The sequence below is a fragment of the Nelumbo nucifera genome, chromosome 2 (assembly GCF_055504915.1).
Source record: "Nelumbo nucifera cultivar China Antique chromosome 2, China Antique-T2T, whole genome shotgun sequence".
Classification (NCBI taxonomy): domain Eukaryota; kingdom Viridiplantae; phylum Streptophyta; class Magnoliopsida; order Proteales; family Nelumbonaceae; genus Nelumbo; species Nelumbo nucifera.
The window spans coordinates 102,075,943-102,088,725 of NC_142650.1; the positions used below are offsets into that span (position 1 = coordinate 102,075,943).

General features: G+C 43.0%; 1 protein-coding gene across 3 annotated transcripts in view; it reads left to right on the forward strand.

The window, feature by feature from the left end:
- LOC104611118 (Ribosomal protein S18) overlaps positions 1-12,783 on the forward strand; it is a 29,375-nt gene continuing 16,592 nt past the window's right edge. The window contains exons 1-2 of one of the 3 annotated variants that reach the window (XM_010278047.3): positions 1-140; positions 281-391. In XM_010278047.3, coding sequence (XP_010276349.1) covers positions 283-391 — 109 coding nt within the window. In that variant the 5' untranslated portion in view covers positions 1-140; positions 281-282. Of the gene's footprint in view, positions 141-280; positions 392-7,182; positions 7,461-12,783 lie in introns of those variants that run through there. The other 2 variants (XM_019200077.2, XM_088898247.1) reach the window with 2 other exon arrangements.

Sequence of the window (12,783 nt, forward strand, 5' to 3'; positions counted from 1 at the left end):
GATTGAACAACCCTCGTTTTGCTCTCGCACAATTCACCGCCCATTGGTATTAGAGACTTGCTTCCGACCTCACCATACCCTGGCTGGTTGTTGCCCTTGAGTTCGACGACCGTGATCAGCGAGAAACCGCAGGAGTGTAGGTCTGCTCGTTCATTATTGCTTAATTTCTGTGAACTATTCGTTACTGATTGATTTCTTTAATTTGTCTTAAGAAGCTTATCTTATATGTTGCTGAATCAAAGAAGGATTTCCTACTGAAATGGGTATTTGATTGTTGCAGAAATGAAACTTATTCGAGTTACATTAAGGTCCATAAACGGCAGCTCGTTTTTGTCGCGCCAATGTCATCGGCCCTGGATGGCTAAAGCTCTGTTCACTAGCAGTACTTCAGGTATATTTCCTGGAACCAACGTTTGTTTATTAGGTTCTGTAGAGCCTGTACGTGCAAAGAATTGCCTTAGGTTTGAAATAAAATTTATCTCAGTAATCCTTCTTGACATTGTCAACGAGGAAAGCAAGTCAAGACCTGGCTAAGTGCCTCCCTAGCTGCTAGAAGCTATTATCATTCTATCTCTAAATCCTCCAACTTTTGCTTTGCTAGACCTGTCATTGCAGCAAGATGTCGTGCATGTTTTTTTTTGTGATAATTGAAATTTTATTTGAAAGAGGAAAGGAGAATACAAATTCAGGCGATAAGCAATCACCCAGACAGAGATGAAATTAAAAGCTGATTCTCTTATCACAAACCATCAGCACAACCAACTCAAACAACAAATAAACAGCAACAGACCACAACACCCCACTCCATACACAAGAACAACCCACTGTGAAGATTAACAGTCCACTCCAACTCAACAATCATCCTAACATCCCCATAAACCATATACAAACTCTGGCCCAATGAGCAATATACTCATGGCAATCCCCTCTCCCCCTCCCCCTCCCCCAAATTATTGAAAAAAACCATTAACTCTCCATCCAGCAACTGAACCGAAGACCCCATCTTAACCTTTTTAAATCTGAAATTGATGATTTGACAGCCTTTTTTTTGATCGATAACTCTGAAAAGATTTCATTAATTAGAAGACTTTTAGGATACAACAAGAAGTGGTGAAAGAAATCAGCTTTAGTAAGCTGACCCGGGACAGAATTACAAATGTGCCCAAAACATTAGTGTTCTTTGAACCCCTTGCTTTGCTAAACTATCTGCCAAACTGTCGGCAGATCTCCTAACCCATCCCACCTGGATTGACATGTTCCTTGACATCCATTTAAGTCTTCGGAAATCATTCTTCAACTGCCATGTCACCCCTTCCCCTTTCTGCAACCATTCTATCACAGTTTTTGAGTCTCCCTCGATGATCAGTCTATTAATACCCAACACTTTAGCCTTCTCAACCCCATATGTTGCAGCTGGAAACTCTGCCCTTGCCACATCACCCTGCTCCACAGGACCGGAGTACAGAGCAATAATGTTTCCATTTTCATCTCTAATGGCCCCCCCAATGCCTGAAGAGCCTAGATTACCCACACAACTCCCATCAAAGTTCAGCTTCTTCCAACCATCTGTTGGAGGAGACCATGCCTCAAAAAACTGTTGTCTCGTAGATGAGGAGGCAACAATAAGTCCCCAAACCCTAAAAAAGTCTTTGACCTTAAAATCTGTAAACAACTTCAAGCTTTTTACCCAATGTGCCACCCTCAATGTTATTGTTTCGAGTAAAGCTTCCTTACATTTTTATTTTCCTTCAAATATTCCATCATTTCTTTCCTCCCAAACAGTCCAAAGTATTGCTGCTCTAGTACACCTCCATAGAATCCTACCCCTCCTTTTCATGCCACTAATACCATTAGGGCTGAACAAACCTTCCAACCTATCAAGAGAAGACCACCTACATCCAAAAAGGGAAGTAAACCAATTCCAGATAAAACTGACAAAAGGGCAAGATATTAGAAGGTGGAAAGCAATTTCACCACTCAACTTACACAGGACACACCAGTTGGGAGACAAGCACCAATTTGGTCTTTTCCTTTGAAGTACATCAAAGGTATTAATACAGCTATGAAATACTTCTCAACAAAAAGCACTGATTTTAGGGGGAGTAGGAGGGCACCAAATTCCCTTGACTGGGAAAGGATGAGAAGAGGAAGTGGCAACCAACGATTGTAGAAGGGATTTACAAGAAAACGACCCATCAGAATGAGGACCCCAAATCCTAGAGTCTGACCCACCTTCTCCCAAGAATACTGAATTCAGCAATCCTAATAGCTCGGACACTGCAAGTATTTCAGACTCTCTAAGGTTCCTGTTAAAGCCAAAGTTCCAATTCAACCCTAGAAGGTGAGATGGTTGACTTAGGAAATCTGAAATAGGCCTACCCTTGAACCTGGACAGATCACAAAGAGAAGGAAATTTCTCACCCAAAGGAGTATCCCCAATCCATAGTCCACACATCCTCCCAAAATCTGATTTTACTACCAGAAGACAAGTCGTACCTGATATGATTTAGGAAGGTAGGGAGAACATCATGGATGGCCTTCCAGGGAGCAGCCAAGGTAGCCTTGTGGAGACATCCAACATCCCATCCGTTGCTCGACATGCCATGAATGCTTGCAACAACTTTGTGCCATAATTTCTCATTTTCATTTGGAAACCTCCAAAGCCATTTGCAAAGCAGAGCTTAATTCCTCAGCCTAACATTACGAATTTTCAAACCCCCTTCCACCTTCAACTTCCTCACCTTTTCCCAACTAACCAAATGATCTTTCCTTTTTTCCCCTGGCTCCCAAAGAAAATCCCTCATGATTTTTTTCAATTTTCCTCACTATCCCTTGTGGCATCCTAAACATTGACATGTAGTACACTGAAAGATTTGCTAAGGTAGACTTGATTAGAGTTACTCTTCCCCCTAATGAGATATAGTTCCTTTCCACCCTGCCAAGCATTTCTCGAGATATAGTACACTGAAAGATTTGACAGCCTTATTTCTCTCTCTCTCTCTCTCTCTCTCTCTCTTTCTCTCTCTCCCGAAACACCTTTTTAGTGAATTCAGCACCTCCTAAAAAGTAAGCCAATCTTCTTGTTCACTGTCTTCTTTATAGACCACCTTAATTAGGTCCATTTCCTTTTTAAAGGTTTCGTTGGTTCAGATGGAGATTGGTCCTCAAGTGCAAAGGCAAAAGGGAGCTTGACTGCAAGGCCCACCTGTTGGGTAGAGATGAAAGTTGGACTTAGTGATCTCATGGTGTTGAGAGGAAGGGTTGTCGCTCAATGGATGAAAGTTCACATTGATAGGAAGATTTGGCACCTTTTTGATGAATAGTGAGTTTTTATTAAAAATTAGAAGCATAAAAGATACACAGAGAAAGTTCCCAAAAAGAAGCATGATATGCAGCCTCAGATCAATATGCACCCTTTCTTTAGCTAGTGAGTCTGCTAACCTATTTCCTGATCTTCTTTCCCATTGGAAATGGACTGACGTGTTTGTAGTTAGCCGTCTGAATCTTCGTAAAACCCCCTTATAGGGCCAGGCTGCTGTTTCTAGTTCTTTTAACCACTGGATCACTAGCTTGGAATTACCTTTGATTAAAAGCTGTTCACAATTCGGTTCTTTGGCAAATTCAGCTCCTTGTAGCATTGCTTGAATTTTTGCATTAGCTAAATTCCCTACTCCTATAGGCCAGAATATAAAGTGATAATTAACCCCTTTGCATTTGTAAACAGTTCCCCAATACCGGAAGGTCCCGGATTGCCTAAACTTCTACCATCAAAGTTGAGCTTAATGATACCTGTTAGAATGCTCGAGTCAGGGGTATTTTGGTCATTCTGGTGTATCTTATCGAAAGTGAAATGTCTATTGTATCTGAGTTTAAGTTATGTGTCCCATCTTCTATGAGGGACAAAATTGTCTTTCTTGTAACTCAAGTTTTCATGAATAAAAGTCAAGTGGGTCGGCTAGGAGAGGTACTTTAGTACATCCTCTCTTCTAGTCTGGCCGAATACTTTTCTCCTCTCCTTCTTCTTCTTTCTCTTTTCTTTCTTCTTTTTTCTTCTCTACTTTGACCTAGAAACAACTAGGGTTTATTCACATGGTATCAGAGCATTAAGGTTTGGTGTTCGTTTTTTTTTCTTGTTGCCGTCTTCTTCCTGGGTTCGCCGCCAGCTTCACAGTAGGTTTCTTCATCCTACAGCTGATCTGATTGAAGACTCGATAAAGGGCTGAAAAGGAGTTGTCGTTTTGAGGACCTAGAGGTGAGAATGCCTCTGGCCGGTGTTGTGGTGGTCGTTGAAGTGGTATACTAGACCCTCTATTCAGTGTACGAAGAGGGCTAGTCGTATACAGGTATGGACACTGTTGTCGTGTGTTCAGAAATGGACTGTGAATGCTGATTTTTTTTGTGTACATCGAAAGTTAGTTGTTGTGGTGCTGGGTGAAACTGATACATATATCAGTCATGTTTTTTTTTTTGTGTTTTCTTGCTCACATGTGTGCTGAAAGAAGAGTGGTAGACTGCTGATATCCACGACAACAGTGGTGTGGTGTTGATTGTGTTGTGGTGGCTGGCATATCTATTTTTTTAAATGCTTAAAAGTGAACCCCTAGACCTTGTGTGTAATCAGCTCTGCAGTTTGCAGAACAAGTGTTCGATGAAATGACTGAGTAATTTTAGTAGTGGTGTGTTGGTGGTAAATGGTCCTGCAGTGTGCAGTCCAAGTGTTTGATGTGTTGACTGAATGATTTCAGCTTTAGAGTGTAGTGTGTAATGTGCAGTTGAAGAAAGTGGGTTGGTGGTATTGTAAGTGAGATAAGTCTTGTGACAAGTGTGAGATTGTGGTGTATATTTAGAGGAGACATAATTGAGATGGCTTCAACTGTAGTTGGGAATGACAACAAAACAGGCATCATGCTCTCTTCAGATTATCTAAGTGTTCAAATGACATCCATCAAGTTGAATGGTGAGAACTATATACCATGGGCAAAATCTGTGGAGGTGTTCTTGAAAGCCAAGAGGAAAGTCAAACATGTGAGGGAAGAGAAACCTTCCTCTGATTCTCCTGGGTTCAGTGATTGGGAACAAGATGATGTACAGATAATGACATGGCTTTGGAACAGCATGGAACCAAAGATTAGTGTGAACTTCATGTTCCTAGATACAGCCAAAGAGATCTGGGATCATGCTAAAAAGTTGTACTCTGGACAATACAACACAACTAGGGTATATCAGTTATACCAAGAGTACTTCAATTTGAAGCAAGAAAGTCAAAGCTTAGAAGAGTATTATGCAAGTTTGAGAAACATCCGCAATGAGTTAAATGTGCATCACCCTCTCACATCAGATGTCCAGATCCAACAGCAGCAACGTGAACAACTTGATGTGACTAGGTTTCTTGTGGGTTTGAAGGCTGAGTATGAGCCAGTCAGAGCACAGATATTGGGGGGATCAGCTCTCCCCTCACTTGAAGAAGTTTTTGCTCGTCTTAAGAGGACATCCATTGAGCCAGTGGAACATTCTTCCTTCTCTGGTAGATCTAGTTTGGTAGTGACTAAAGGGAGTAGTCGCGGAAGTAGAAGTGGTGGTGGCAGCAGTGGCCCTCCAAGCAACTGTGGTGGACACATGTTTAACCGGGCCAGTGGCCGGACTAGAGGCTGTGAGTTAGGGGGAGGCCGTGGAAAAGGAAGGGGTAATGCTCAGAGAAAATGTACACATTGTGGCTTAGAGGGGCACACAGTTAATTTCTGCTATGATTTGCGTGGTCCACCTAACACTTGGGCTAACCATGTTACATCTAAAAGTAGTAGCACAATTACTGAAAGCCAGCAAACTGCACCAACCCCCTCCACACCCACTTGTGCTTCCGAGCAGGAAATGGTGAGTGTACCACGGGCAATATATGAGCAGTTCCTTCAAACATCTCAGCAGAACACAGCTACACTTGCCCATTCAGGTATGACTTGTTTAGCTTCCAAAGCCTTACCCTGGATCATTGATTCTGGCGCCTCGGACCATATGTTTGGGACTCCTGATGTATTTTCTTCCCTTTCTCGCACCTCCACATCTCAAACAGTTACACTTGCTAATGGTTCTACATCTCCTATTTGTGGTGTTGGTGATGTTGATCTCTCCTCATTGTCTTTAGCATTTGTTTTATATGTTTTTAAGTTTCCTTTTAACCTTATGTCTGTTAGTAGATTAACCAAGTCCCTTAATTGTTCTGTAACCTTCTATTCTTCTTCTTGTGTATTTCAGGATCTCAAGACGGGGACGAAGATTGGTGGAGGGCATGAAGCCGGTGGTTTGTATTACCTTGATGGTGGTGGCCCTCTAGTGGCTTTTCAGTTGTCTCTTACTCCTCTCCAATGGCACTGCAGACTTGGTCATCCCTCTCTCAAGGCTTTGAAGCTGCTAGTTCCTTCCTTGAGTCATCTTTCATCATTAGATTGTGAGTCATGTCAGTTGGGAAAACATCATCGAGTCTCATTTAGTCCAAGAATTGATAGTCGTGTCTCAAGTCCTTTTGCTTTAGTTCATTCTGATGTATGGGGTCCAGTTAAAGTGGTGTCATACAATGGGTTTAAGTATTTTGTAATCTTTGTTGATGACTTTTCAAGGATGACATGGATCTATCTTATGAAAGACCGTAGTGAATTGTTCTCTATTTTTCAGAAATTTCATGCTGAAATACGCACTCAGTTTGGTGTTAATATGAAAATACTTCGCTCCGATAATGCCAAAGAATACATCTCCTCATCTCAGCAATACCTAGAACATCATGGAATAATTCATCAAACTTCTTGTGCCTATACCCCACAACAAAACGATGTAGTTGAACGGAAAAATAGACATCTTCTTGAAATTGCTCGGTCCTTGATGATCAATATGTATGTCCCAAAGCACTTTTGGAGTGATGCTGTTCTTACATCCTGTTTTTTGATAAATCGGATGCCCATGTCAATCCTTGGAAGTCAATCCCCTTTCTCCGTGTTGTTCCCCACTTTGTCTCCCTTTCCTCTCACCCCAAGAGTCTTTGGTTGTGTTTGTTTTGTTCAGCACTTGGGGCCTGGAGTAGACAAGCTAGATGCTCGGACTACGAAGTGTATTTTTCTTGGCTACTCAAGGACTCAGAAAGGGTACAAATGTTATAACCCTAAGTTTCATAAATCGTTTGTGTGCCCGGATGTCACCTTCTTTGAATCAGTTCCTTTTTTCTCCAATGCCGGGGTCTCTTACTTCTCCCTCTGTGGTTCCTCTTTCTGTTCCGGTTGTGGACCCCCTTCCCGTAGCTCCCACTCCTACTGCAGATGCACATCATATGCCGGTTACTACAGAGAGGCCGCCAATTACTCAAGTGTATACTCGCAGAAGTGCTTCGGCTCCTCCTCCACTTCGGCACCCGTCGACAGATCCTGCTACTGCTCTTTCTCCCTCAGATCTTCATCTCCCTATTGCTTTGCGGAAAGGTAAACGTACTTGTACTTCTCATCCCATTTCAGACTATGTTTCCACTGCTCACCTTTCTGCTTCCCATTGCAAGTTTATATCATTACTCTCTTCAGTTCCCACTCCCAAGATTGTACAGGAAACCCTTGCCTCTCCAGGGTGGCGGCAAGCCATGGAAGAAGAACTCTCTGCTCTACAACATAATCATACTTGGGAACTCACCATCCTTCCTCCTGGTAAGCACACTGTTGGGTGTAAATGGGTCTATACAGTGAAACATCTTCCTAATGGCAGTGTGGAACGATTGAAGGCACGGTTAGTGGACAAGGGCTATTCTCAGTTATATGGTGTGGACTATATGGAGACATTCTCTCCTGTGGCTAAAATTGGTTCAGTTCGGGTGTTGATCTCATTGGCTACTATGTATGATTGGCCTCTCCTACAACTTGACATAAAAAATGCCTTCCTACATGGTGATCTTGTTGAGGAGGTGTATATGGAGCAACCACCAGGGTTTGTTGCTCAAGGGGAGGCTGGTAAGGTGTGCAGGCTCAAAAAGGCAATCTATGGACTGAAACAATCTCCACGTGCATGGTTCGGCAGGTTCAGTGAAGTGGTGAAGGCCTTTGGGATGAAACAATGTCAGGTTGATCATTCCGTGTTTAGCTATAACTCGAAAGATGGAAAAATCTTGCTAGTCGTGTATGTGGATGATATTGTCATAACTGGAAGTGACAGCAATGGAATTGACAGGCTGAAAAAATTCTTACAGGACCACTTCAATACGAAAGATCTGGGGAAGCTAAAGTATTTCTTAGGAATAGAAGTTGCGAGGTCAAAACAGGGGATCAACCTATGCCAGAGGAAATATGTTCTTGATCTACTTGAAGAAACATGGTTGTTAGGTGCTAAACCAGCAGAGACTCCTATGGAACTCAATGCCAAGTTAAGTGGATGCAGGTGATGAGTTTGATGATCCTGGAAGATATAGAAGGTTGGTGGGAAAGTTGAACTACCTGACCATTACCCAACCAGATATATCATTTGCTGTGAGTGTGGTGAGTCAGTTTATGCAACATCCCCGGGTTCCTCACCGGGAGCTGTTCTGAGAATTGTTAGGTACCTAAAGAGTGCTCCAGGTCGTGGTCTGTTATACCAAAAAGGAGGACCTCTTGAGATAGTAGGGTACACAGATGCTGATTGGGCTGGCTCTATATCAGACAGGAAGTCAACCACAGGGTATTGTACCTTCCTGGGTGGCAATCTTGTAATTTGGAAGAGCAAGAAGCAAACAGTGGTGGCAAGAAGTAGTGCGGAAGCAGAGTACAGGGCTATGGCTCATACCACATGTGAACTAGTATGGCTGAAGAACTTACTACAGGAGATGGGTTTCTCAATTGACAAACCCATGAAACTATACTGTGATAACCAAGCTGCTGTTCACATCTCATCCAATCCGGTCTTCCATGAAAGAACTAAACATATTGAGGTGGATTGTCACTTTGTGAGAGAGAAAGTGATAAGTGGGGTAATAACTACATCTCATGTGAGCTCAGGAAATCAGTGGGCAGATATTTTCACAAAAGGATTGTCTCGGGGAAGAATAGATTACATTTGTAACAAGTTGGGACTATATGATATATACTCTCCAGCTTGAGGGGGAGTGTTAGAATGCTCGAGTCAGGGGTATTTTGGTCATTCTGGTGTATCTTATTGAAAGTGAAATGTCTATTGTATCTGAGTTTAAGTTATGTGTCCCATCTTCTATGAGGGACAAAGTTGTCTTTCTTGTAACTCAAGTTTTCATGAATAAAAGTCAAGTGGGTCGGCTAGGAGAGGTACTTTAGTACATCCTCTCTTCTAGTCTGGCCGAATACTTTTCTCCTCTCCTTCTTCTTCTTTCTCTTTTCTTTCTTCTTTCTTCTTCTCTACTTTGACCTAGAAACAACTAGGGTTTATTCACAATACCCACTTGAGGAGGTTTCCATTCTGCTGACAGTTTACTTCTCGCACCAGAACTTTTGGCAACCACTTCCCAATTTCTCCATAAATCATTGAAAGAGAATGTTGAAGTTTGACCTGCCATAGAATTCTGTCTTGTTCGTTGACTGTAGAGTAAAGTAGACAGCAAGAAGTAGGAGAGGAAAGAGGAAAGAAGAAAAGAGAGAAGAGAGAGAAGAGAGAAAGGCTGGTTCGAATTAGGGAAAAAAGTTAATCCCTTGATTCGGCCAGACCTGTTATTATATTATTAACTTATTGGAAAAGACTTGAGTGCCCTTCTTTAAGTAAGAGGCACTCGAACTAATATAACAGTACACATCAGCATTCTCAACAAGTACAAAGACTGAAATACCCCTTCACTAACACCACTAACACTCCCCCTCAAGCTGGTGAGTATATATCATATAATCCCAGCTTGTTACATATGTAGTCCACTCTCCCCCGACTCAAGCCTTTTGTAAACAAGTCTGCCCACTGGTTTCCCGTACTAACATATGCAGTTTCTATCACCCCATTCAGCACCTTCTCTCTCACAAAATGACAGTCAACTTCGATGTGCTTAGTTCTTTCATGAAACACTGGATTGGAAGAGATATGAACCGCTGCCTGATTGTCACAATAGAGCTTCATTGGAGTACTGATGTCATATCGTATCTCCTGTAGAAGGTTCCTCAGCCACACTAGTTCACAAGCAGTATGTGCCATGGCCCTATATTCTGCTTCTGCACTGCTTCTTGCCACAACTGTTTGCTTCTTACTTTTCCATGTTACCAGGTTACCCCCCAGAAAGGTGCAATGGCCTGTGGTAGATCGTCTATCAGACATAGAACCTGCCCAATCAGCATCGGTGTATCCTTCTACTACCAGTTTTCCACCACTTCTGTATAGCAAACCACGACCAGGAGCTCCTTTTAGATACCTCACAATCCTTAGCACTGCATTCCAATGTGGGACCAAAGGTTTCTGCATGAACTGACTCACCACACTAACCGCAAATGAAATATCTGGCCGAGTAATGGTTAGATAGTTTAGTTTGCCTACAAGTCGTCGGTATCTGCCAGGCTCTTCAAACACTTCACCTATATCACTGCTCAGCCTCGTATTTGTTTCCATAGGTGTCTCAGCCGGTTTAGTACCCAACAATCCTGTTTCTTCCAGTAAATCAAGCACATATTTCCTCTGGCACAAATTAATGCCATGCTTAGATCTTGCTACCTCTATGCCCAAAAAGTATTTTAACTTGCCAAGGTCCTTTGTCTGAAAGTGTTCCTGTAGAAATGCCTTCAATCTGTCAATGCCCATTTTATCATTCCCAGTCACAACGATATCATCCACATACACCACCAATATTATTTTACCTGCCGAAGAGGCAAGACTGAAGACAGAGTGATCAACTTGGCACTGTTTCATACCAAACTTCTTGACCACCTCACTGAACCTACCAAACCATGCTCGAGGGGACTGTTTAAGTCCATAAATAGCCTTCTTAAGTCTGCATACCTTACCATCCTCCCCCTGAGCAACAAACCCGGGTGGTTGCTCCATGTAGACCTCCTCGAGCAAATCCCCATGCAAAAAGGCATTTTTGATATCGAGCTGATGGAGAGGCCAACCAGACATAGCTGCAAGAGAGATGACGACACGAACTGACCCTATCTTAGCAACCGGGGAGAACGTCTCCGTGTAGTCAATGCCATAGGTTTGGGAGTACCCTTTGGCAACCAGCCGCGCCTTCAGGCGCTCAACACGACCATCTGGCAAGTACTTAACACTATACACCCACTTACAACCGACAGCCTGCTTCCCAGGAGGAAGAGCGGTGAGATCCCAAGTGTGATTATGATGCAAAGCAGAGAGCTCTTCTTCCATAGCACGGCATCACTCTGGAGAGGTAAGGACTTCCTGGACATCCTTAGGAACAACCACGGAGGATAACAAAGATATGAACTGGCGATGGGAAGCGGAGAGGTGGGTAAGTGAAACAAAATTGGAAATAGGGTGAAGGGTGCAAGTACGCTTACCTTTCCGTAAGGCAACAGGAAGATCTAGGTCGGAGGTTGGTGTCAGAGCTGGAGCTGGATCTGTCGACGGTGATGAAGCTAGAGGAGCTGCAGCCGGTACACGTGGGCGATGTGTATACACGTGACGGATGGGTGGACGGTCAACCAATGGTGGCACCGGAGGCAAGGACGTAGGCATGACTGGAACCAGAGGAGGTGGATCAGCCACAGGAAGAGGAAGAGGAGGTGGTGATGTGGGGGAAGCAGCAGCACCGGACCCCACGAAGAACGGAGTAGACTCGAAGAATGTAACATCAGCACATACCAAGGAACGACGAGAACTAGGATGATAACACTTGTACCCTTTCTGAGTTCGGGAATAACCAAGGAAGATACACTTCACGGAACGTGCATCTAACTTGTCAGTCCCGGGACTCAGATTATGAACGAAGCAGACACACCCAAATACCCGAGGAGAAAGCGGAAACGGAGACATGTTGGGGAATAAGACACTAAAAGGAGAACGACCATCAAGGATAGACGTGGGCATCCGATTAATTAAGAAACAAGAGGTGAGCATTGCATCGCTCCAAAAAGTTTTGGGAACATTCATGTGGTGCATGAGGGAGCGTGCCGTTTCTACAAGATGGCGGTTCTTTCTCTCAGCAACCCCATTTTGTTGCGGAGTATAGGTACATGAAGTTTGGTGTATAATGCCATGTTGATCCAAGTATTCTCGAAAAGATGAAGACAAGTATTCACGACCATTATCAGAACGGAAAATTTTGATGTGAACACCAAATTGATTGCGGATCTCAGCATAAAATTTCTGGAAGATGGAAAATAATTCACTTCTTTCTTTCATTAAATAGAGCTACGTCATTCTTGAACAGTCATCAACAAAAATAACAAAATATCGGTATCCATTATATGACATCACTTTATAAGGACCCCAAACATCTGAATGAATTAAAGAAAAAAGACTCGACACACGGTTATCGACCCTAGAACGAAAGGGAACACGATGGTGTTTCCCAAATTGACAAGACTCACAATCTAAAACAGAAAGTTGACTCAATGAAGGGACTAAGGACTGCAACACTTTCAGCGAAGGATGACCAAATCTACAGTGCCACTGGAGAGGAGAAATGGATGACTGAAGAGCCGTTGACGTTCGTCCACCACCATCAAGATAATACAGTCCACCGGTTTCATGCCCTCCACCAATTTTCATCCCCGTCTTGAGATCCTGAAAAACACACATAGAAGGGTAAAAAGTGATGAAGCACTTAAGGGACTTGGTCAGCTTACTAACAGACATAAGATTAAATGGAAGCTTAGG